The following is a 23,101-nucleotide window of genomic DNA, read 5'->3' as shown; positions in this document are numbered from 1 at the left end:
GATGGCTGTATACAAGTGCACAACAAAGAAGATGAGTAACAAGTAAAGTCTTTATTAAATCCACATGGAGGAGAAATAGCAAACGGAAGTCCATGGCAGAGGCTAGGCCACGACTGACAGAGTTTGAGCTGAAGGAACGAAGGAGCTCGGAAGAGTCCTAGGGATGACCGGCCACGGTGGAGATGAGAGAACACAGAGCCAGGGCAGAGCCAACAGGCTGACAGGCTGGGGTGGAGACATGGTCCTGGAGGCCCGAGGTGAACTCACACCGAGTTAGCGGACAGGAAGCTCGAGGTGGGGCTTAAGAGCCACATGGCGCTAGCGGCGGGGGGCAGGGCCAAGGAGCTGGACGACACTATCCGAGCCGACAGATCCAGGGGACTGGCCATTACCAACGGAAGAGAATGGACTAGGAAATCAGTTGGGAACATTGGAGGAGGGAGATTTCCGGACCAAAACATCCAAATAGCCGGACATGACCAGCAAAGAAGGTGAAGATTCGAGAGTGGAGACTTGATTCGTCATCCATAGATTTATAAGGCACAGATCTGCTCCTGGCTCTGGGATGGACTGAGTAGACTCCGGGGCTCTGGTTCCGGGATGAACACGTGGCTGTCTCGAGCTTGCATGCCGCAGGCCACCTTTTCGGAGCATCCAGCTCAAATAACCCAACAAATAACAGTTTTCGGGAGGAGGAGACGAAATGCTGGTAAGTCCATAACTTAACTTTTGTTAGTCCTCTATTCTGTCACGGGATGGCTGTATACAAGCGCACAATGAAGAAGATGAGTAACAACAGTAAAGTCTTTATTAAATCCACACGAAGGAGAAGTAGCAAACACAACTATAAACACTGATGATACCAGATAATAAACTTAAACAGAACATACACATTACATAATCTCAATCATGTATCCAGTAATAATAGAATATGTACCCCATAGTTGAAAATTCCCAAAGCAATTAATGCACAGACTGTCTGGAACTCACAAACGCAAGACATATTCACTCTGGGTCTGGGGTTTGATTCTGTGTAAAAAATAGCCTATCAGAGCCACCACCTGATAGTACAGTAGTAATGACGTTACTGATGACATACTATTTGACCAGGGGAAGAAGTTTTGTGCCCTTCAAGAAGACCACTTGCGAGTTCCGAGCACATGAATGACCAAGCAAAGTTGTATTTCCATTTACATTTGTATATTTATCAGACGCTTTTATCCAAAGCGACTTACAAATGAGAACAATAGAAGCAGTTAAACTAACAAAAGGACAACAATATGCAATTAAGTGCTATGACCCTTCTCAGTTTAATCTAACGCAGTACGTATACTTAAAATATATATATATATATAAAGATAATAGATATAGAATAGAAGATAAAGAGTTATAATAATGGATCAAGTGTTGCCGAAAAAGATGCGTCTTCAGCCGTTTCTTGAAAATAGTCACAGACTCAGCAGCTCTGGTTGAGTTGTGCAGGTCAATCCACCAGCAGGGAACAGAGCAGAAAAAGGCCAGAGAAATAGATTTTGTGCCTCTTTGAGATGGCACCACAAGGCGGCGTTCAGTTGCAGAGTGCAAGTTTCTGGATGGCACGTAAGTCTGAAGTAATGAGTTTAGGTAAAGGGAGCAGAGCCAGTGGTTGTTCTGTAGGCAAAAGTCAGTAACTTGAATTTGATGCGAGCAGCAACTGGCAACCAGTGCAATTTTGTTTGGCTCGTTAAAGACCACTCTAGCTGCAGCATTTTGGATCAGTTGCAGAGGTTTGACAGTGCAAACTGGAAGACCTGCCAGGAGAGCATTACAATAGTCCAGTCTGAATAGAACAAGTGATTGGATCAGGAGTTGTGTATAGCATGCTCTGATAGGAAGGGCCTACTCCTCCTAATGTTGTATAAGGCAAATGTTGTATAAGACCGGGCAGTTCTAGCAATGTGGTCTGTAAAGTTCAATTGATCATCAATCACAACTCCAAAATTCCTGGCTGACCTTGATGGAGTTATGGATGACGAGCCTAGCTGACTGGAGAAGTTGTGTTGTAGTGTTGGGTTGGCCGGGACCACAAGCAACTCTGTCTTCGCAAGGTTTAGTTGAATGTGGTGGTCCTTCATCCAGTCAGAGATGTCTGTCAGGCAGGCTGAGATGCGACATTACCTGTATTGGCTGCAAATGGTATATTCCTTCTATGATTTAAGTGGTTACATGCTTGCTAAATTAAGCACATGCGTAAAAATATATTATGTTTTAAGGCCTTAAAATGCTTGAACCTGGATAATTGCAAAAAAAGATGTCACATTGTTGTCACAAATCGCTGTGGCTGTAATGATGCACACGGAGAAAGAGATAATCTAACAAAGGTCTTTTATAACACTCTTTAGTAATAACAGAAGAACACAACCAAGTTAAACACTGTGATGATACGGAACAATAAACAGACAGAACTCAAGGTTTAAATACACATGGAGAGATAACCAAGATAAAACAGAACAGGTGAAGGAACTATGCATACTAATGATGACTGGGAACTTGGGCAAAATGAGCAGTGAAAACGACACCAAAACAGACTATACACATTACATTTGTGATGTCACTTGTGATCGATGACACCTTTACGGGACTGTCTGATATTTGTGTGAATGAAAGCAGACAGAATATAGGAATGTTCTGGCTTGGGAAATTTTCCTGAATGCTGTTGTATTCAGTAAGTGGTACGATATAAATTTTATTTATATAATAATGATTTGTTACATTTATATAGAGCTTTTCTGGGTACTCAAAGCACTTTTACATGGAAGGGGGGGATCTCCTCAACCACCACCAATGTGCATCATCCACCCTGGATGATGCGACGGCAGGCAGCCATATTGTGCCAGAACGCCCACCACACACCAGCGTATTGGTGGAGAGGAGACAGAGTGATGAAGCCAAACAGTATGATTAGGAGGCCATGATGGACCGAGGCCAATGGGCAAATTTGGCTAGGATGCCGGGGTTAAACCCCTACTCTTTTTATACGAAGGACATCCTGGGATTTTTAATGACCACAGAGAGTCAGGACCTCGGTTTAATGTCTCATCCGAAGGACATATCATCCCTACACTGTGAATGTTCATGAAATATTTGCTCTTAACTTATGAAGAAAGACTTCATAAGCAAAGTGCCTTTTCTTTCATAAAGTATCAGCTGCATATTCAAATAAAAAATGACAGCGGTAGAGTGATATGTTAATGCCCAGGACCAAATGCAAATGTAGTTGCATCTCTCCCTCATTCAAGGTCACATAAACACCCTTGTGTTCTGATTATCACTGATTGACGGATAGGCAGTCTTATCAGTCGACTTTAATGTTTATGCCAATAGCTGACAGATCCAATCAGTTGGTAGAGTTTACCCACTTCTCTTTTATCTGAAAATCCATAATTCTTCAAGAAAAAATATTCTTTATATATATTTTTGCATTAGAGCTATATAATACTATACGCTCTTAAGAAAATAGTTCTAAGCATACCAGTTTATGGATTTTGGTTTGTAACAATACCAGAACCCTTCTTGGTAATTTATTAATATTAGGCTTTTTACCCCTCTAAATATCTACCTGGTTATATAATACTTTGTAGCCTCTGTTATAGGTTTTCCATTAAAAAAAAAAAAATAGGCTAAGCAGGTTTTTATTTCTATCGACTTGAGAAATTGTACCAAAAATGACAGTATCTAACAAGTTATTAACTGAATAGATGAATTGACATTGAACATGAATAAATACATAAAACACAAAACAGAAACACAAAGTAAATCTAATCAATGGCAAGTTACAGTGAAATATCTTCACAATCCTCAATGTATTAATGTCTATTATTATGTGTGTATTTTGGTGTGATTGAGTCTCTGGGCCCTATCTTGCACCCAGCGCAATTGACTTTGAACACTGACGCACGTATCATTCCTATTTTGCACCCGCGCACAGCGGACTTTTCCCTCCACAGACGCACGTCGGTAAATTAGGGAATAAACTTGCGCTCGCGGGGGCGGTTCAGCGCAAAGAGGAGGCGTGTTCCGGCGCAAAACTTCCCTGGTGCTATTTTCCAGTTTTAGAAAGCAATTGCGCCACTGACCAGGAAAAAAACAGTCTAAAGACAGTGGTGCGTTGCGCGTTAGTAATTTTAAGGGGGCGTGCTTGGCAATAATTTAGCGTGTTAACGCGCATCCACTTTGATTCTCTAATAATTATAAACAGACGCAGCAGTTTTCATTTTTGCAAATCATACATTATTACAAGGAAAAATATTAACACACGAGGGAAATCATTGTTGTGTCCGTGAAGATGTGAAAAAGATCTATGTAGATTTTAAAAAAAAAAAATCTAGATTAGGCTACACATTTACCCAAATTATACGCCTGTTTAACCGAAGCTAATTTGGGTGGGTTTCTCCCATCCCCATACAATGTCACTTCTCTGTGTTTTACGGCCCTGACGAGAACGTCGGTCTCCTTGGCTGTGAACCGCTCCTGGCGTGCGCTGGCAAATCCGCCGTTATAATAGCAATCCGCCATGGAACAAGCGCGCCTGCTCTTAAAGGGAATGTGAGAGGACGCTCTGATTGGTTTATTTCACGTTACGGCCAAACCACACCTATGAATAATGAAGCTACTTCAGACCAACCCATTTTAGATTTGCCCCAGGCGCAAGAGTCGTTTATCCCGCTGGGAAAATAGCAACAGCGCCGGGAACCGCCCACAAAGTTACTTGCGCTTTGCGCTTTGACACTTGCGTTTCAGATCGTTAAAATAGGGCCCTCTGTGTCTGCAGATATATACTGTATATATATATAATATTTGTTAAAAAACAGGTAACATTTTTCAATACAGGAGCACTAATATGAATAATACATTTTAAGAAGGATATCAAGTACATGTTGAGAGTCTTTACAGTCTGTTTAGTTGGATGTTTGAGCTCCAGAAAATTAATAATGATAGTCTTAAAAAGGATTTTAAAAAAAAGGCAGAAATAAAGAACTCTAAACTCATTTTAGAAAGAAAAAAAAAAGGTTCTTCAGCATCATATGGTTCTAAATAGAAATGTTACTATGTGAAGAACCAACTTTTTTTTCTTGAGTGTATAAGAGACATTTGTATATTTGTATTATTACTTATGCTTTAGTATCCTAACTTTGATTAAACTGGAAGAATATGCTGGAAAAACATTGTTTTCTGCTCACGATTCCCAGTATGAAAATGGCATACAAATTGCCATACTGAAATTCCCTACTGTACTGACAAGACGTTTAGACAGCTAGAGCAATTGACACACAAATGAATCCCCAGTGCACGTATGTGTGCGGCCCCGTTCACACACAGGCGTATCCCATAAGCCCTGATGTGTGGCATTGCCAGCTCAGACACAGCAGCAGGAGCAGCAGGCTCTCTCTACTGTTCTGTGTGACTGCTGATCAAAGTCTCATATTTAGCTTTCTGACTGCATGCAGATTATCTGCAGATCACTCGGCGTGAGCACAAGTTGCAGCACAGTTTATGAATATCTTTCATAGTTCGATGAGCACACATACTCTACATTTACACATGGAATTACAAATGCAAAATAGGGCATATAGGGCATAAGTGACCTATATTCAGTATAATATACACGGGTCTTGTAGAGTCCATGCCTCAGCAGGTCGGTGCTGTTTTGGCAGCACCCGGAGAAACAACAGGATATTTGATAGGTGGTCATAATGTTTTGGCTCATTGGTGTGTATATATATATATGATCATACACTCTAAAAAATGCTGGGTTGTTTCAACCCAATTTTGGGTCAAATATGGACAAACCCAAACGTTGGGTTAAAAATGTAATTTAAAAATGTACCTTGACCCCAAGTGTTTCCCCTTCAGTGCACCTCTAAAATTTAGAATCATAAACACTACCTATAATATTCAGATAAATAGTATTTAAAGTTGTCATGAAACGGAAGTTGCGATAGTGTTCTCTTGAAACTGCTTCTCAAACAAGAAAAAAAATAGGATAGGACTTGATTTTGTCCATCGGGAATTAAATGGATCATTGGATTGTTGTGGTTTGCTATTGGTGTGATCTCATGTAAGTGACAGGTTGTCCCGCCCTCAAGTCAAAGAGAAGAGATGTTTTTTTGATTAAAGATTATTATTTTTATAATAATGATGATGTGCACAATCATTTCTAATGAATTATATAATATTCCATTAAAAAATAATACATTTTCAAATGTGATTTTATTGGCATAATTTCATCTTAAAACCTGGTGTGTGCTTTTTATGGTGTTGCTGGGTATTTATACATCTCCTTTAAATATTCATGATGAAACCTAAATGATTGGAACTCCAAATACAATATTCAAGCTCCTTTACTATAGGACAACAGAGCAGCAGTGAGTACGTGAAGTTGTCATGGCAAACAGATATTGCATACTGATTTCGTATGAGGAGAACTGTGCTGAAAAGGTAGCTAGAAGCAAAAAATATGAAGTATAAACATAAATTGTATTAATACTAGGGCATCATCAGAGTTCAGTGTCAGTTCAATGCTATTTGTGTTGTTTTTTTGTTGTTGTTTTTTTAATACTAGCACATTTAATGATGCCAACAGCACAAAAAAAATCTTTGAGCTCAGACTGTGTTTTCTGCAATATATAACACAATTTAAAGCAATTAAAATTTTCACAGCCAAGCAATCCTCCTTGCCATTGAAATATAAAAATGTAGCATGTCATGGGGAAAATATTCTAAAAGCTGCACATCTATTATATTATATTTATACCTTAAATTCATATCATTTTTAACTTCTGAATAATGATTTCATGCAATTTGTGTGCGTAACTCCGGCATGTATTTTATATATGGCATATATTATTTAATCTAAATGTGTAAATGGATAGTCTTCTCTTTCTCTTTGATCACACAGAGTGTGTGTACACACAGTCCAGAGTGTGCAGGTGCTGTGTACATACTTAAGCCGTTTATTTTTTTTTGAAATCACTATATGTGTGTGACAAGGTTTAGAGATCAGGCCTGTCTGGTCAGTTCAAAAGTTTTTTGTGTTACATATGAATTATTAAATAAAACAGATGGTATTAAATGACTAATTGTACATTTATTGTGCTTATAAAGATGCATAATCTTAAGCATATAATTGTGCATATACTCAAGATGCATCACCCTAGGTTTTGTCATTGATGTTAAACGCCATTGGCTGATAAAATCTGACTATAGAGAATCATCTTTGTCAAACGTTTTTTTTTACAGAGAGTATTCTTACCAATATCAATTGGACATTTCATTGTTTTTGTATAGACATATACATGTATAAATTCCAAGTCTTTGTGTAGTTCATAATGCTGATACATTTGTGGTGCTGTGTCTTGTTATGTTTGAGATACAGTAGCTTGTTTTTATCAAAAAAAATATCTGAATAGTGTGTCTGAACAATATTAATGTATGCTTAGGTCAGTTCTGGGTTTAATTTTGATAAATGTTTATGTGCCATGTTTATTTTGTTTTCTTTAACTACTAGATCAACTGTATTTCTTCAACATTAAGTACACAGCAGGCTTTTGTGTAGTCCATCTGTCTGTCCAAGTATACATGACAAAATATGCCATCGAAATATTCTAAAAGTATTTGTGGACAACACTAGAGGTTTTTTTTCTGTCTGATTAACATGTACTGTATGCTGGATGAATCGCAATATATAGCCTACTATAGATCTATTAGTCCGACTTTCCTAAAAAGATACTGGCACGATTTCAGTTGGACTAAAAAGATTAAATGACATGTTCAAAAATGAATTATTTATTTAGTCCTTCAGAACCTTCAAAGCGCAAGTAAACACACTTAATTCTCCAATTGATTTCTGTCTTATTGGTTGCAGTGTAGATCATTTAGTGGCTTCTGTCAAAATGTAATATTAACTAAAGACTAAATACTTCAGGTTGTTGGCAGTTAGTGTGTATATCATGTTTGCATAGATTTATTGTGCTTAAAAAGCCCGGCTGGCCCGAGTGGGCATCATTTGTATCTAATCCATTTCTTTCTCTTCAATGCTCAGTCACACATTCCCAGATCAGATAAGATTAAGCTCAATACTCTCAGACTAGTACAGTATCAACCATTAGAACTACAGGCCCTCTATAGTCCTCTTCCTATTATGTTAAGAATACGAGAAATGAACTGAGAGAATTGTTTTGCACTTCGGTTCTCGTTGTTTATTTTGAACGGTGTTGTAAATATTTGTGGCTGTTACTGTTTTTTCTTCTTCTTTTTTTCAGTTTGCTCACAGTTTTCAAGAGGAGTATATGCCATCTTTGGCTTCTACGACAAGAAGTCGGTGAACACCATCACGTCGTTCTGCGAGACGCTGCATGTGTCCTTCATCACTCCCAGTTTCCCAGCTGACGGACTCAACCAGTTTGTTCTGCAGATGAGGCCTGATATCAAAGGCCCTCTCATCAGCCTAGTGGAGTATTACAAGTGGGAGAAGTTTGCCTATCTGTATGACAGCGACAGAGGTAAACACTCTCTCTCTTTTGAGAAATGCATGCATTCTTTATCTTTCTTCTCAGGCAAGGTCTGTCAGTGCTTCTTGCACACACGCATCAACACACACACACTAGAGAATTTAATCAATAGTCCTATTACTTTGTGGTGAAACGCCTCTTGGAGAAAGAGCATGTGAGTTGGGAGTGCTTACAGATAAGCACATTACAGTCTCTCTCTCGCTCTCTCTTTTTCATTCACTCACTCACTGGTTTTTGCTTTATTCATACCTGTTTTCTGTCATTTTTTTTATTTATTTTTTTTCATTACTTTTTTATGCAGGCTTTGTCTTTCATACCTAATCAGATGTGACATGACAAGTTTATCTTGACAAGCAATTTATCTGTCCAAATTTAATGTAGAACTGCTGTGCAGAAGAATACAGCCATAGCCAATCAGATAATATTGTATAATATGTGTAAAAGCGTGTTATGGGAAATCTGAAAAAAATAGATAACGCAAAAATAGAATCCAAGCAATTTTAACGTTTATCTTGTCACTTGTCACTTGACAACCCCTAAGCTGATTAAGACACAATGTTTGGTTGTTGTTTTTTTTGCATTATGCATTTACCACTGGGCAATATATTTAGTATGCACAAATAAGTAACATTGTCAGTTCTCTAATTTGAATGCATTTAGCTCATTTGCCTGAAGATTAGCTTATTACATTTCCTAAAGACTAGTTTCCAAAATCCTTTCTTCTCTGATGAGAGTGCCAGTGTTTCCAAATGTCAAGTCAAGTCACCTTTATTTTTATAGTGCTTTTTTCAATACAGATTGTTTTAAAGCAGCTTTACAGTGATAATAGGAAATTAATGCAAAGGAAGATTGTTTTGGCGGTACAGCAACTCTAGAAGAAAGCCATTTTCCTGCGTGTGTGTGTGTGTGTGTGTGTGTGTGTGTGTGTGTGTGTGTGTGTGTGTGTGTGTGTGTGTGTGTGTGTGTGTGTGTGTGTGTGTGTGTGTGTGTGTGTGTGTGTGTGTGTGTGTGGGGCACTTTTTTATATTTTAAAATGCCTCAGAACTTATTTGACCAATAAATCTCCATAATTATTCGAGTTGTTACAGGAATCCAGCTGAAATCTGGATCTATTACTGGATAAAGCCCTTTTCAATATTATTTATATTGCACTCATAAAGAGCAAAGCAAGAAAAACTTATATTCACCAAAAAAAAAATTACCATGGCTTTTCCAGGCCTGGAAATCACAAATTTAAAATGTTCAGATATGTTAAGGTTTCTACATGCGTTACAAGTCAACTAAGTCAACTACAGTCTGTTTGGTTGAAATGATTGTTCTTCTGACTAAAAAGGAAAACCTCTTAAATAATTTCTGAGAAATACATACATATTTATATGTAACAAGTATTGTAAAAAGGCTACCAAATATTGCATGTCGTAACTCAGTCTTGGACATATTCTGTGAGCTCTTACCCACATTTTTTGGCAGTGTCAGAATTTCTGTCATTGCGACTATGTTGGCTGAATGTTTTCACCGTTGACTGGAGTGTCCGTTATTTGCTGCATCTCTGGTTTGAGGCAGCGAAATAAATCTCTCCCCCAAGACCTAGATATGAAATCAACCGAGAGAGATAGAGAGAGAGAGGGGGGGAGAGATGTGCAGGAAGGAGGGAAGCTTAAGAGAAGAGGAGTACGAAAGGGCAAATGACCAAATGAGAGAATGTTGTAATAAAGAGAGCGAGGAGGAGAAATGATAAATGAAGGAGAAAAGGTGTCTCAAGGGGCCCTCTAGTGCAATAAAAATACCTGATATCAAGGTCTTTGGGCGTAATTTGGAGTGGTGGTTGATTAAAGTAGAACAGTGGTTAAAACAGAGAGTAGCCGTAATTGAGATTGAATCTCATTTAAAAAGACACAGTGAAGCTAATAGACGTGGGGTTTTAAAGCAATTCCACTTTAGAAAGGTAATTAAAGCTCGAGCAGATTGATGAACATTTTTATGAAGACATTTGATTTGAAGCACTCACATGATCACATGCTGTGCATCTCTCTATGTAGGTCTGTCAACCCTGCAGGCAGTGCTGGACACAGCAGCAGAGAGGAAATGGCAGGTAACAGCCATAAACGTTGGAAACCTGAAGGATGAGTGGAAGGACGAGGCATATCGCTCCCTCTTTCAGGACCTGGAGAACAAGAAAGAGCGGAGAGTCATCCTAGACTGTGAACAGGACAAAGTCAAGGACATTATGGAGCAGGTGAACGGCGTACTAAAAACACTTTACAATATACGTGTAAGGTCAGAAATGTAGTTAAAGAATGATGTATTGCGTACACCTTTAACATTCATTATGTGACTCTTTAATTAAATCGCTCTTGTGAACAACTTTTTTTTTGCCTGCTTCCCCTCAGGTCATTACGATCGGTCGACATGTGAAAGGATATCATTACATCATTGCAAATTTTGTAAGTTGTCAAGCATATATATATATATTTTTATTGCTGTCAGTTAAAGAAAAGGTTGAAAAATGAAAATGTTGTCTTCATTTACTCACCATCCACCTCTGAAAAAGGTTCTCTCACAGTTATTCCAATAATGTTAATAAAACGTTTGTTCAAAGTTATCTGGTCTTTAAAAATGTTCTCAAAACATTAGCACAAAAACATTATTTATACATTGTTTATACAACTTCCGAAACGTTTAGTTGGATGTTCGTCTAACATGTTTTAAATGTTTGTTGAACATTAAAAAGTAACGTTCCCAAAATGTTTGCAGGATGATAAAAAGGAATGTTCCCTTAATAATTGCATAACCACAAATAAGTTTTAAAAACATTTTAAAAAGCGTGACATTTTGATCGATCAGAGAACATTCAGAAATAACATTTTCATCACTGCAAACATTAGCAAAACACTCTTAGAACATATTTTTGTTAGCTGGATGTTCCAAATCCATATGACATTCATCGGAGTGTGTGTGTTGTGTGTGAGAGAATGAGTGAGTTAGCATTTTTGTTTGTGATACTAACAATACAATAGTGTGTATAACTTGAATTATGTTATTAGAAAGTGTGTCTGTGTGTGTGTTTTTCAGGGCTTTGTGGATGGAGATTTGTCCAAGATTCAGTATGGAGGAGCGAATGTATCTGGATTCCAGATAGTGGATTTTGATGACCCGCTTGTTGCTAAATTTGACCAGCGCTGGGAAGCACTGGAAGAGAAGGAGTACCCTGGAGCAGACAGCAGAATCAGGGTGAAGGAGTGCAAATATTTAAATTATGCTGCAACAAAAATGCGGATCACAGCATTTTTGAACGTAGTCAACATCAAACCTCTATTTGTTATGGATGTTATATTATCTATCATAACTGCTCAGATTTACTCAGGGCGAAGTACTCGGCACTCCAGTAAAGTCGCGTCACGTTTATTTTTATAGAACTTTTTACAATAGATTATTTAGAAGCCAGCAGCTTTATTAAACATGAAAAAACGGTGGCAATGTCTCTTTCAATTAGTATTATAACTTTCATTTCTACTATAAAGAGGCTCTCCAGTTCATTCATGTTTTTACTTGTGGACGTCTGACCCCGACTGACAAAACAGAAGAAATTAACTAGGGAAGATTTTCATGTCAAAGAAGGCGGAGCCTCAGTGCGCACCCACCTATTATGTAATCACCACTGACCAATAGAGTGGTGCCTAATTCGCCGCTGGTTCATTCGCAGTTTTCCTATGTTTTTTTTTTTTCGATATATGTGTAAACTAAAGACTGTAGTAAACATAACTTGACAATATTTTTATGTTTTGTTCTACAACGTAAATTACACGCACCCATAGCAAAAAAGTTTTTGAACATAACTAGATAAGACAGCTTGTGTGGTGTGAGTGTGTTCAGTTTACGTTGTAGAACAAAACGTCAAAATATCGTCAAGTTTCACTGGCTTTATTTTACTCATAAATTGAAAAACCCAATAGGAAAATCTCGAAGGAACCAGCTGTGAATTAGACTTCTGGGTTCTCACGTCATCCCTGCACAACTCTATGAAAGTTCGAAGATTTTTACCAGCTAGAGCAAACCTGAAAGTTCTCTTTGGCAAGCTGGTTCTCCTATACGACCTCTAAACGAACTTTGCTTTGGCCTGATTTTGTTAAAAATTACATCACACCACTTCGTTCTATGATTTAGCTTGAAGTAGGCTATATGAGGGCCTTTAAACACCAAAAGAGACTTGTGGAATACATTTTTATGGTCTTCATATTTCTTTTCCTTGCAGTACACTTCCGCTCTCACATATGATGCTGTGCAAGTAATGACAGAGGCATTCCGCTTTCTGCATAAACAAAGGATTGATATCAGTCGCCGTGGCAACAACGGAGACTGCCTGGCCAATCCTGCGGTGCCGTGGGCTCAAGGGGTGGAGATAGAGCGTGCTCTCAAACAGGTCTGCCCTTCCAACACATCACCTCTTATATACTGTCTATGCACATCACCAGTGCCTGTTGTCTGTGTATGAGAACGCCTTCTAACATTTGTGTGTGTGTGTTTGCTCAGGTGCGTGTGGATGGATTGACGGGGAATATTCAATTCGATCAGTACGGCAGGAGAGTGAATTACACAGTCAATGTCATGGAGCTGAAAAACAGTGGCCCTGTGAAGGTAACAGACTGGAACTAAATCTCTGCCTTTTTCATGATCTTGATTATTTCTAGTAGGGATTTTTACAAGAGATTATGATTTCAATAGCACTTAATGATACCAAGTAATGATTCCTGCACCGCCGCCCTACAATAAGTTCTAATTACTGGTCCTAATAATTATATAATAACTAAAAAATAAACTTAAGCAATACTCTTTGATAGCATATTTGGTAACACTTTACAATAAGGTAAATTAGTTAACATTAGTTAACTACATTAGTTAACATGAACTATGAACTGCACTTCTACAGCATTTATTAATCTTTGTTTATGTTAATTTCAACATTTACTAATACATTATTAAAATCAAAAGTTGTATTAGTTAACATTAGTTAATGCACTGTGAACTAACATGAACAAACAATAAACAGCTGGATTTTTATTAACTAACTTTAACAAGGAACATTAAATACAGTTACAAATGTATTGCTCATTGTTAGTTCATGTAATACATCAACTAATGTTAACTAGTGATCCTTGTAAAGTGTTACCGCATATTTTAATGTTTTTTGTTTGTTTTTTAATCTAACATTTTTATCGGTATCTTTACCTACACTACCGTTCGAAAGTTTGGAGTCAGCTAGTTTTTGTTTTTGAAAATTATTCAGCAAGAACACATTTAATTGATCAAAAATGTCAGTAAAGACTTTAAAAGTAAAAACTTCTATTTCAAATAAATGTTATTCTTTTGAACTTTCAATTCAACATTCATAAAAATAAGACATGTTTCTTGAGCACCAGTGTTTCATGAGAAATGCATGAATGATTTCTGAATATTCATAAGCCATTGAAGACTGGTAATAATAGCTTTGCCTCAGAGGAATTAAAGTAATTACAATTTAAAATGTATTAAAAAAAGGAAATTATTATTTTAAATTGTTATAATAATTCAAAATGTTACGTTTTTTTCTTTTTATTCTGTTTAATCAAATAAATGCAGCCTTGAGCATAAGAGACTTCTTTCAACAACAAAAAAAAAGTTTGGCTGACTTCTGCTGAATGGGTTAAGTGTGTTTAACCAATTTGAAAGTACTACACTTTCATTGGTAGCTGAAAACATTGGCCTAATAAAAATATGCTTTCTTAAAATACTGAATACATTAGGCGTGAGGGGTATGTGGAATTTTAGGAAAGATGGGCATGAGTTAGAAAATGATTCTTTACCCTTTGTGATACATTATAAGAACTGGTTAATAAAAGTAATTATTAAACCAGATTACACTGATTGTGAGGATGGGGGCAAAACAATATAAAGGTGTGTTGACAATTCTTTGTCTTATTGTCAATTCTTTGTCGTATTTCATCACATTCAAGTCAGACTTCAAGCAGACAGCCCAGTTCAAACATAATTTCTTTTTCTTTTTTGGCACTGTTGATTCAGTCAGGCCACAGTACCACCACTGAATAGTGATGTAGGAAACACTGTCAGAATATTTTAGTACAGTGTTCTGTCAACATTTGTATAAAAAAATACAGACATCGAAGAGCCACTAACGGTACCCTATATCCAAAACAACATCAAAACTGTTCTGAATAAGGTTCTTGATTCCTAACCTTAACTCTTAACATTTAATTATTTGTGTTTTGTATTTTCAACAAAAGCGCACTTTCTATTTCATGAGTGTGTACTTTTTCTCAGATTGGTTACTGGAATGAGATGGACAAAATGGCAGTGACGAAATCTGACCTTTTCCCTAACGACACCATGGGAATGGAGAATAAAACTGTGGTTGTGACAACAATCCTGGTAAGAGATATCCCATGATATTCTATATCAAGAGCAATTAAATCATTTCAATTTTGTAAATGTGTCAATATATTTCTCTGCATGTTGTAGGAGGCACCATATGTAATGCTGAAAAAGAATGCAGAGTTATTCATCGATAATGAACGTTATGAAGGATACTGTGTGGACCTGGCTGCTGAGATTGCTAAACACTGTGGGTTTAAGTATCAGCTGAGGATTGTAGCAGATGGAAAGTATGGCGCACGAGATGCTGAGACCAAGATCTGGAATGGCATGGTTGGGGAACTGGTGTATGGGGTGAGTAAAGCATACACTCACTCACTCACACGAGTGCACTATTGAGAAACGGTGAACAACAGCTCCAGGAAAATGTTATTTTCATCATACACTAAAGGTCAAAATATTTCTTTTTTCTTTTTTTTAAAGAAGTATCTTCTGGATTTGCTTACCAATGCTGCATTTATTAAAATAGGAAACAGTTATATAATAATATTTCATGATATTACTGCTTTTACTGTATTTTTTATTAAATGGTGAGCAAAAGATACAATCTTGAAGTCCCCCTGTAGTCAATAATTTTATCCCTTAAAACTCATCTTTGATCACCAAAATGACATATTTAAGCGTTTTTTCCTTGAAAAAAATGTATTCATGCCTTAAAGTAGCTTGAATGTAACTCTACACCCTTGCCTCATTTAGTATACGTGGTTCTATGAATATGCAAATTAGTCCCACTCCCACTCACTTACACCAGCTCAGAGATCCACTCATTGACGTGATTGGTTACAAGGTAGTTTGTGACGTCAGAAACACCGGCGATTTCAAAACGTGCTTTTGAGACTGTCTTTGGTTCACTGCAGTTTTAAGGAGAAAATACTCAGCAATGGAGTTGACATGTGAATTTAAACATGGTTTGTCTTAAAGCATATTAACATAAAAACCCCACATAGACGTATGAACAATACTAAAACCTTGATTTTCACCACAGGGGGACTTTAATTACTCAAAAAATGTGACCGTTAGTGTACATCTCTTATATATTTGTGTATGTCTCTCATTTACCCAATTCCTCTTCTCTTTACTGTTGACAGAAAGCAGACATAGCTGTAGCTCCTCTCACCATCACTTTGGTCAGAGAGGAGGTGATCGACTTCTCGAAACCTTTCATGAGTCTTGGCATATCCATTATGATCAAGAAACCACAGAAATCCAAGCCGGGTGTCTTCTCTTTCCTGGACCCATTGGCCTACGAGATCTGGATGTGCATTGTATTCGCCTACATTGGAGTCAGCGTTGTGCTCTTCCTTGTTAGCCGCTTCAGCCCTTACGAGTGGCACACTGAAGAGTTTGAGGACGGGCAGCTGGGCCCTAGCGAATCTACCAACGAATTTGGCATCTTTAATAGTCTATGGTTTTCTCTGGGCGCTTTTATGCAGCAGGGATGCGATATTTCGCCAAGGTTGGTGCGTGCAGTGAGCGCTAATGCTAGCTGGCTAGCGCGTGGGGTGTGCTTTCGTCTTTGTGCACCAACAGTTTTCCCACCATTGCCGTGGTTTGTGTATGTTCACGCTCCTGCAGTTCTTGCTTTGTATCCATTTCCATTGGAAATAATATAAATGTTTTTTAACTTATAAAATACCTTATTATTATATGTAAGTTATAGTAACTTCAGTGTTCCATGGGTAAGAAGAAAGAGCTAACACAGGATTAGAAATGTTTAATCGAAGTTGTGGTTTAAAATTGGGTTGAACATTTCTTCTGTGAACATATACTCTACGGCTGGGAACAGTAAAGTGCACAAGGTCGCCGTTTTCTGCCCTCTTGGAGTGGTACCGTGTTTCGGCTGCATATTCCCCATTTTCTCCAAAGTAAAGGGGTTTCTTTCTTTCTTTCTTTCTTTCTTTCTTTCTTTCTTTCTTTCTTTCTTTCTTTCTTTCTTTCTTTCTTTCTTTCTTTCTTTCTTTCTTTCTTTCTTTCTTTCTTTCTTTCTTTCTTTCCTTCTTTCCTTTCTTTCTTTCTTTCTTTCTTTTGAAATATTACAGTAACACCATGCTGGTTCTGTTGGTGGAGCATGTGAGTGTTTGTGTGTGGCTGACTGTGTTTGCTGTGTGTAGGTCCTTGTCTGGCCGCATAGTTGGTGGTGTGTGGTGGTTTTTCACCCTCATCATCATCTCCTCCTACACGGCTAACCTGGCTGCCTTTCTTACTGTGGAGAGGATGGTGTCACCTATCGAGAGTGCCGAAGACCTGGCCAAACAGACCGAGATTGCCTATGGGACATTGGATGCAGGCTCCACCAAAGAATTCTTTAGGGTGAGTGGACCAAAGTGGACTTTAATTAATTGTTAGGGCTGCTGACAGCCTAACTTGGCATGGCTAAATGTCATGGGGTGTAACCATCAAGTAAAAAAATACTAACACATTTTCCTTAGAACTTGAAGAGTGTACAAATAATCATTTTCCAGAACGGTTTTAAATGCTTTTAAAGATATTGTATTTTTTCTTTTTTAATCATAAATAAAAAAAATTGTGGGTTTGAACTAACCTTGTCACGTCATGAAAAGATAAAATTATCTGATATTTTGAGACTGATTGACCTTGACACACGAGGGTCTTCAGGGGTTCTGAATGTTTCTGCATTCTGCACAACATAACTTTGGTTTGACAGACAAATGGTTTTCAAAATATTGTATATAAACTGCTTAATTTTTTCCTAAGTAATAATAAGAAAAGATTTTGCCAATATACCATAAAGTTAATTTAGATATTAAATAGCCTACAAGTCATTTTATGTAATGCATTAAAATACTGTATTGCATTTAAATAATTTTTGAATAAATTAATAGATGAAGGCAAAAAAAAGATTCACTGATTGACCTATTTTTGATATTCGGATCTAGATTGAAAAAGTTGACATTGCTAAACCTCATTTCCTCACTATCTTGAATCTAAACCTTTCCTTTTCTTTGTCCCTATTTTTTTGTCTCTCTCTTTACTTTAACCAGAGATCCAAGATTGCTCTCTTTGACAAGATGTGGCAGTACATGAAGAGCGCAGAACCTTCGGTGTTTGTTAAAAACACAGTAGAAGGCGTTTTGCGTGTCCGGAAATCCAAAGGCAAATATGCCTACCTTCTGGAGTCCACTATGAATGAGTACATCGAACAGCGCAAGCCCTGTGACACCATGAAGGTCGGAGGGAACCTTGACTCTAAAGGCTACGGCATCGCTACACCCAAGGGATCTGCTTTAAGGTGGGTGGAGTAGTATAACAATATGGCCCATGTTGTTATAGTATCCCACCTACCCTGATGTAGGCCGGGGGTCCCCTTTTAAAATGAGGTAAACTAGGTAATAGCAGCTCTGAGTGTAGGGATGAGTGGTAACCTAGGCATAAACAGCAGTGTAGAGAGTTACCAAGGAAACTGGAGAGATAGTGAGGGCTTTAGAAAGTCTAGCTGACAGGAGACAAGCAGGTTACCTAGCAACCGGTGCTCTCGAAGAGGATGGCATAGAAAATGGAGTATAATATAGTGTCAAATCTCAACAAATCTTACCATAAGCTTAATAACAAGTCCAAGTTTTAAGATTTTAATAGGAAGCAAGTGAGCAGCATATGAGATTATATAAAAGAATAATAGGGCTGTCAGATAATTAAAATATATTTTAAAATTAATTTAATATTTTTTTGTAGTTAATTAGGGTGTTGATTAAGCCGAAACACTCTGCCTGTTTGTTCGGGTTTGCTGATATATGAAAAGTGCGTTAACGGCGTTAAACATTTAATTAATTGCTTGTGTTACCATTGTAATTTTGACAGCCCTAAGCATAATAGATTAGCTCATGTGATTCTTTTCCAGGAATTACCAGGTCTACTCGTGGAGCTCACAGTAGATAAATGAAGAGAAGGTTTCAGATGTGTGCCCCCCCCCCCCCCCCCCCCTCCAATAGTCTTCAATTTCTGAAGCCTTTTTTTCTCCTGTTTTGCTGATAATCGACTGCCATGTGTTCAATGAAGCAAACATTGGCAAACGGTTGAACTATTTATAGTTATTACCTATATTGCTAATAGCTTTCTACCCCCCTCTAAACCAAAGCATAGTGTAGTAGTGAAAAACCGGGGACAAGATTTACACTTAGTACCAAAGAGCTAATATGCTAATTTGAGTTCAGTGTTAACCCCTTCTACTCATGTTTGCCATTAGCATCTGTTTTATTGAATGCATGCCTGTTCTTAATGACTGAAGCAATGGCCTCTTGCAAGCAGACTGTTTTGTTATGACAAAAGCTATTATTGATAAGCAGTAATAATCAATGCATGCGTTTGGGCACTTGGATATTGAATGGTCGCCATAAGCATTACAGAATGTTTAAGCTGATGATTCAGAGGCTGAAAACAGTAACTTGATTATGAATGCATTTGATGATGCACTGTTTGAACTATGCATGCTGTCTTTCTTGATACATCTAACCAGATTTGTTTGCCTCAACGCTTAAATTGTTTTCTGCTAACTGATTTGAGGAGATGTATGTGCGGTTGTGTAATAACTGATACTATTGCTGATCCTCCTCTGTTCTAGCCTCCTGCCACAAGAGTTTGAGTTTAAAAAAGAACTCTTAAAGCTCGACCACCTTACATTTTAATGGGTTGTTTAACATGATTTTGATTTGGTTGGTTGATTTGATTGATTGATGGATTGTCTAACCCAATGTTCCATTCATTCTATGCAACTTGTGGGGGGCGTGGCCCGCTGCAGCCCCGCCCCCCCTCATGCTGTCTGACAAGTATGTTTTATCGTTTGTTTAAGAAACGCGGTAAACCTTGCAGTGCTAAAACTGAACGAGCAGGGGCTTCTGGATAAATTGAAAAACAAATGGTGGTACGACAAAGGAGAGTGCGGCAGCGGAGGCGGGGAGTCAAAGGTCAGACCCGTGCTTGGGACATATGGGTAAAGAATGAAATGAACAAAATGCAAATGAGCAAGAAGCACAACCAGTGGTCCCAGGAAACAAGCCGAGGCACCTACTAACTTGATTATACTATCAATTAGCCAACGAGAGCTTTCAGTAAGACACATCTACACTCAAATAAAATCTAAATTACCTAAAAAAACACACATTCCTAGAGGTAAAAGGCTTGTTGACGGGCGCTGTTTCTGCTTCCTGCTCAAGGCGATGAGTCTGTGCACATCTGGCACGGCAAAGCCGCGTTTGCCGACTGCCAAATGGAGCGCAGACTGCCGATCGCCACCACGCTCAGGGCTGAATCATTACCAGCGCTGTTAGCGAGTGCAAATGTTACTGACAATAACATAAAATAACATTGATAATGTTATTTATGTTATTTCCCATACGCGAAGAACGCCAGTAAACCTTGCAGTATTGAAACTCAGTGAGCAAGGCATCTTAGACAAGCTGAAAAACAAATGGTGGTACGATAAGGGAGAATGTGGAGCCAAGGACTCTGGAAGTAAGGTCAGTCACTGCAGGGAGCGTGTGTGTGTGCGTGTGTGTGTGTGTGTGTGTGTGTCTGGCAGGGCTAGAATGTGTATGTGTGTGCATGAAAACTTGTGAAAACACTGTCTCAGTTTGGGTGATCCAAATCCAAGCATCAACAGACTGTGTGGGTCTTTGTGTATTTGAGAGGAAAAGAGTATGAGAGCGATATGAATGGAAGCTTGTACAAAAAAGAATTACAGTGTGTGTGTGTGTGTGTGTGTGTGTGTGTGTGTGTGTGTGTGTGTGTGTGTGTGTGTGTGTGTGTGTGTGTGTGTGTGTGTCAAAGCAAGTCCCCTACACAGATTTACCACCGCATGAATCAGAGCCTGACCTGTGTATACAATCAATGATGCCTATACAAGCAGGGTGATATAAACACACAGTAATGCATGCAAGAGACACATAGCAAAGTCATATTTTATATGCACCATTGTGCGTACTTGATCCACATTCCCCTCACACACAACCACTAAACTCATACCTGTATAGGCTCAGAATTTCCTTGTGCTCCTTTGTATTTCTATGTGCTTTGTTGACAACTTGTCCTGTTACTTTTTATTTTTTGTTTCTTACACTCTTTCTTTCTCCCTCCTATCTCTCTTTCTCTTTCCCATGCGGTCTCTCCTTCTCCCTCACCAATGCTGTAAATGTTGTTTGTATATTTGCCTTTTACTTCAGCTGTCTTTAATTGCAATTCTGTAGGTGGCGTCTTTTTTCCTTCTTTATGTGCACACACTGCACCGCACTGTCCTGTTGTACTTTTGTAGCCGTCTGTGTATTCTATGTGATTTACCGTTAGACACTCATATACACATTTAATACTGTACTGTTTTTGTAGTCTATTTTAGAGCAGTTAACTTTAAATGTATAATGTGTCATAAAGTTAAAAGTCGTTAAATATACAGTTATAATCAGTAGTATTGACATACTGTCATCCTTTCTCTCCCTTATTTTTGACCTTTGTTCTTCACTCCTTGCAGGAGAAGACAAGCGCCCTCAGCCTGAGTAACGTTGCAGGCGTCTTCTACATCCTGGTGGGCGGCCTCGGGTTGGCCATGCTGGTCGCTCTGGTGGAGTTCTGCTACAAGTCTCGCGCGGAGGCCAAACGCATGAAGGTTGCCAAGACTCAGGCTCTAAATCCCTCCTCTTCCTCGCAGAATTCTCAGAATTTTGCTACTTATAAGGAAGGGTACAACGTTTATGGGCTGGAGAGTGTTAAGATCTAGTGGGGTAGGAATGGCAGAGGTTATATTTTTGTCGTTTGTTCACTGTTTTTTTTTTTTGTCATTTTTTTATCGTATGCCAAGCGCTTCATCGCCACTACACGAATCTCTAGGCATCACAATGGCACGCATTTGTCAAAGATTTAAAGGGGTCATATTATAGTTTTCATATCTCAATTTCTTTGTTTTTCCCTGAGGTCCACTGGAAATATTTGATTTTAGGCAGTAATTTAGTTGTATGTAAGTTTTCCTCTTTGCTTTGAGCCTTAAGTCGCCTTAAGCTGGAATTTTGAGATCCGATTTGAGCTTTGGATGCGTTAAAAAATTTGAACTTGAGCAACTACACCGTATGCGACATGCCAACCAGATGTGATGTATCACTCTTTCCCAACACTGGGATCCTTTGGAAATATCATCAGTTAACTGGCATACTAGCATCATTCTGCTTCCTCTTTATTACTGATCAAGTTTCAAAACACAGCACAGGCATCACTGAAGTGTGAATATGGGCAGTCGTGTCTTAATTTATACATTTAGTTTACATCAGAAATACTATTTTGGAAAGGATTTTTGCATCTTACTTTCAGTAGATGGTCTTGTTGGACTAGGAAAGGGAGTTTTCTGTTTTGAAACGTCACATAGTATATCAAACTTCACTACCATTAAAAAGTTTGTGGTCGGTAAGATTTTTTTATTTTGCTTATCGAGGCAGCATTTACTTTAAAAAAAAACATAAAAAGAGTAATATTGTGAAATATTAGTAATTTTTTTTTTAAACAATTGTTTTCATTTGAATATATTTTCTAATGTAATATATTCCTGTGACGGCAAAGCTACATTTTCATCAGCCATTAGTCTTTTGTGACACATGATCCTTCAGAAATTATTTGAATATGCTGATTTGGTCCTAAAGAAACATTTATTCTTATTATCAATGTTGAATACAGTAGTGCTGCTTTGTCTTTAATGTCACTTTTGATCAGTTTAATGCATCCTTTCTGAATAAAAGTATTAATTTCTTTAAAAACAAACAAATCTTACTGACCTCAAACTATTAAACAAACAGTAGTGTATATCAAAAGATAAAGGAAAATTTTATTTTTCATGATATGACCTCTTTAAAAAAACAGTATCACACAAGCAATTGTTTAACAGCACAGTTTTGATATGGTGCCTAAAAGCACATTACGTGATTAAGATTGAAGATTAAAGAAATATTGTAAAGGTGGACAAGGGATAAACAGAGGGAGGGTAAAATGGTTTGAGGGAATCAAAAGATGGAGGGTTTATAGATGGGGGAAAAAAATAAAAATAAATATATATATATATATATATATATATTAGCTCATTTCGTTCAGCTGGAGTGACATCATTTTCCGTTTGTTTATCATCATTGACGCTTGTGGTT

The 23,101-nt window shown here is 37.9% G+C and overlaps 1 protein-coding gene across 6 annotated transcripts in view; it reads left to right on the top strand.

Moving 5' to 3' along the window:
- The window catches only part of gria2a (glutamate receptor, ionotropic, AMPA 2a), a 35,920-nt gene that overhangs the window by 10,005 nt on the left and 2,814 nt on the right, over positions 1-23,101 (top strand). Inside the window, exons 3-16 of one of the 6 annotated variants that reach the window (XR_013798120.1) lie at positions 8,301-8,540; positions 10,589-10,785; positions 10,940-10,993; positions 11,622-11,780; positions 12,802-12,969; positions 13,080-13,184; positions 14,865-14,972; positions 15,063-15,269; positions 16,064-16,431; positions 17,087-17,285; positions 17,978-18,225; positions 19,780-19,894; positions 20,332-20,446; positions 21,451-21,585. Coding sequence is in view for 5 of the 6 variants with exons in the window: in XM_079616816.1 (XP_079472942.1) it covers positions 8,301-8,540; positions 10,589-10,785; positions 10,940-10,993; positions 11,622-11,780; positions 12,802-12,969; positions 13,080-13,184; positions 14,865-14,972; positions 15,063-15,269; positions 16,064-16,431; positions 17,087-17,285; positions 17,978-18,225; positions 19,780-19,920; positions 20,332-20,446; positions 21,451-21,585 (2,444 nt within the window). In the remaining variant the exon portion in view is untranslated. Of the gene's footprint in view, positions 1-8,300; positions 8,541-10,588; positions 10,786-10,939; positions 10,994-11,621; positions 11,781-12,801; positions 12,970-13,079; positions 13,185-14,864; positions 14,973-15,062; positions 15,270-16,063; positions 16,432-17,086; positions 17,286-17,977; positions 18,226-19,779; positions 19,921-20,331; positions 20,447-21,450; positions 22,982-23,101 lie in introns of those variants that run through there. The other 5 variants (XM_079616816.1, XM_079616818.1, XM_079616817.1 and 2 more) reach the window with 5 other exon arrangements.

The sequence above is a fragment of the Phoxinus phoxinus genome, assembly GCF_949152265.1.
Source record: "Phoxinus phoxinus genome assembly, chromosome: 6".
Classification (NCBI taxonomy): domain Eukaryota; kingdom Metazoa; phylum Chordata; class Actinopteri; order Cypriniformes; family Leuciscidae; genus Phoxinus; species Phoxinus phoxinus.
This window is presented reverse-complemented; position numbering and strand designations above follow the sequence as displayed.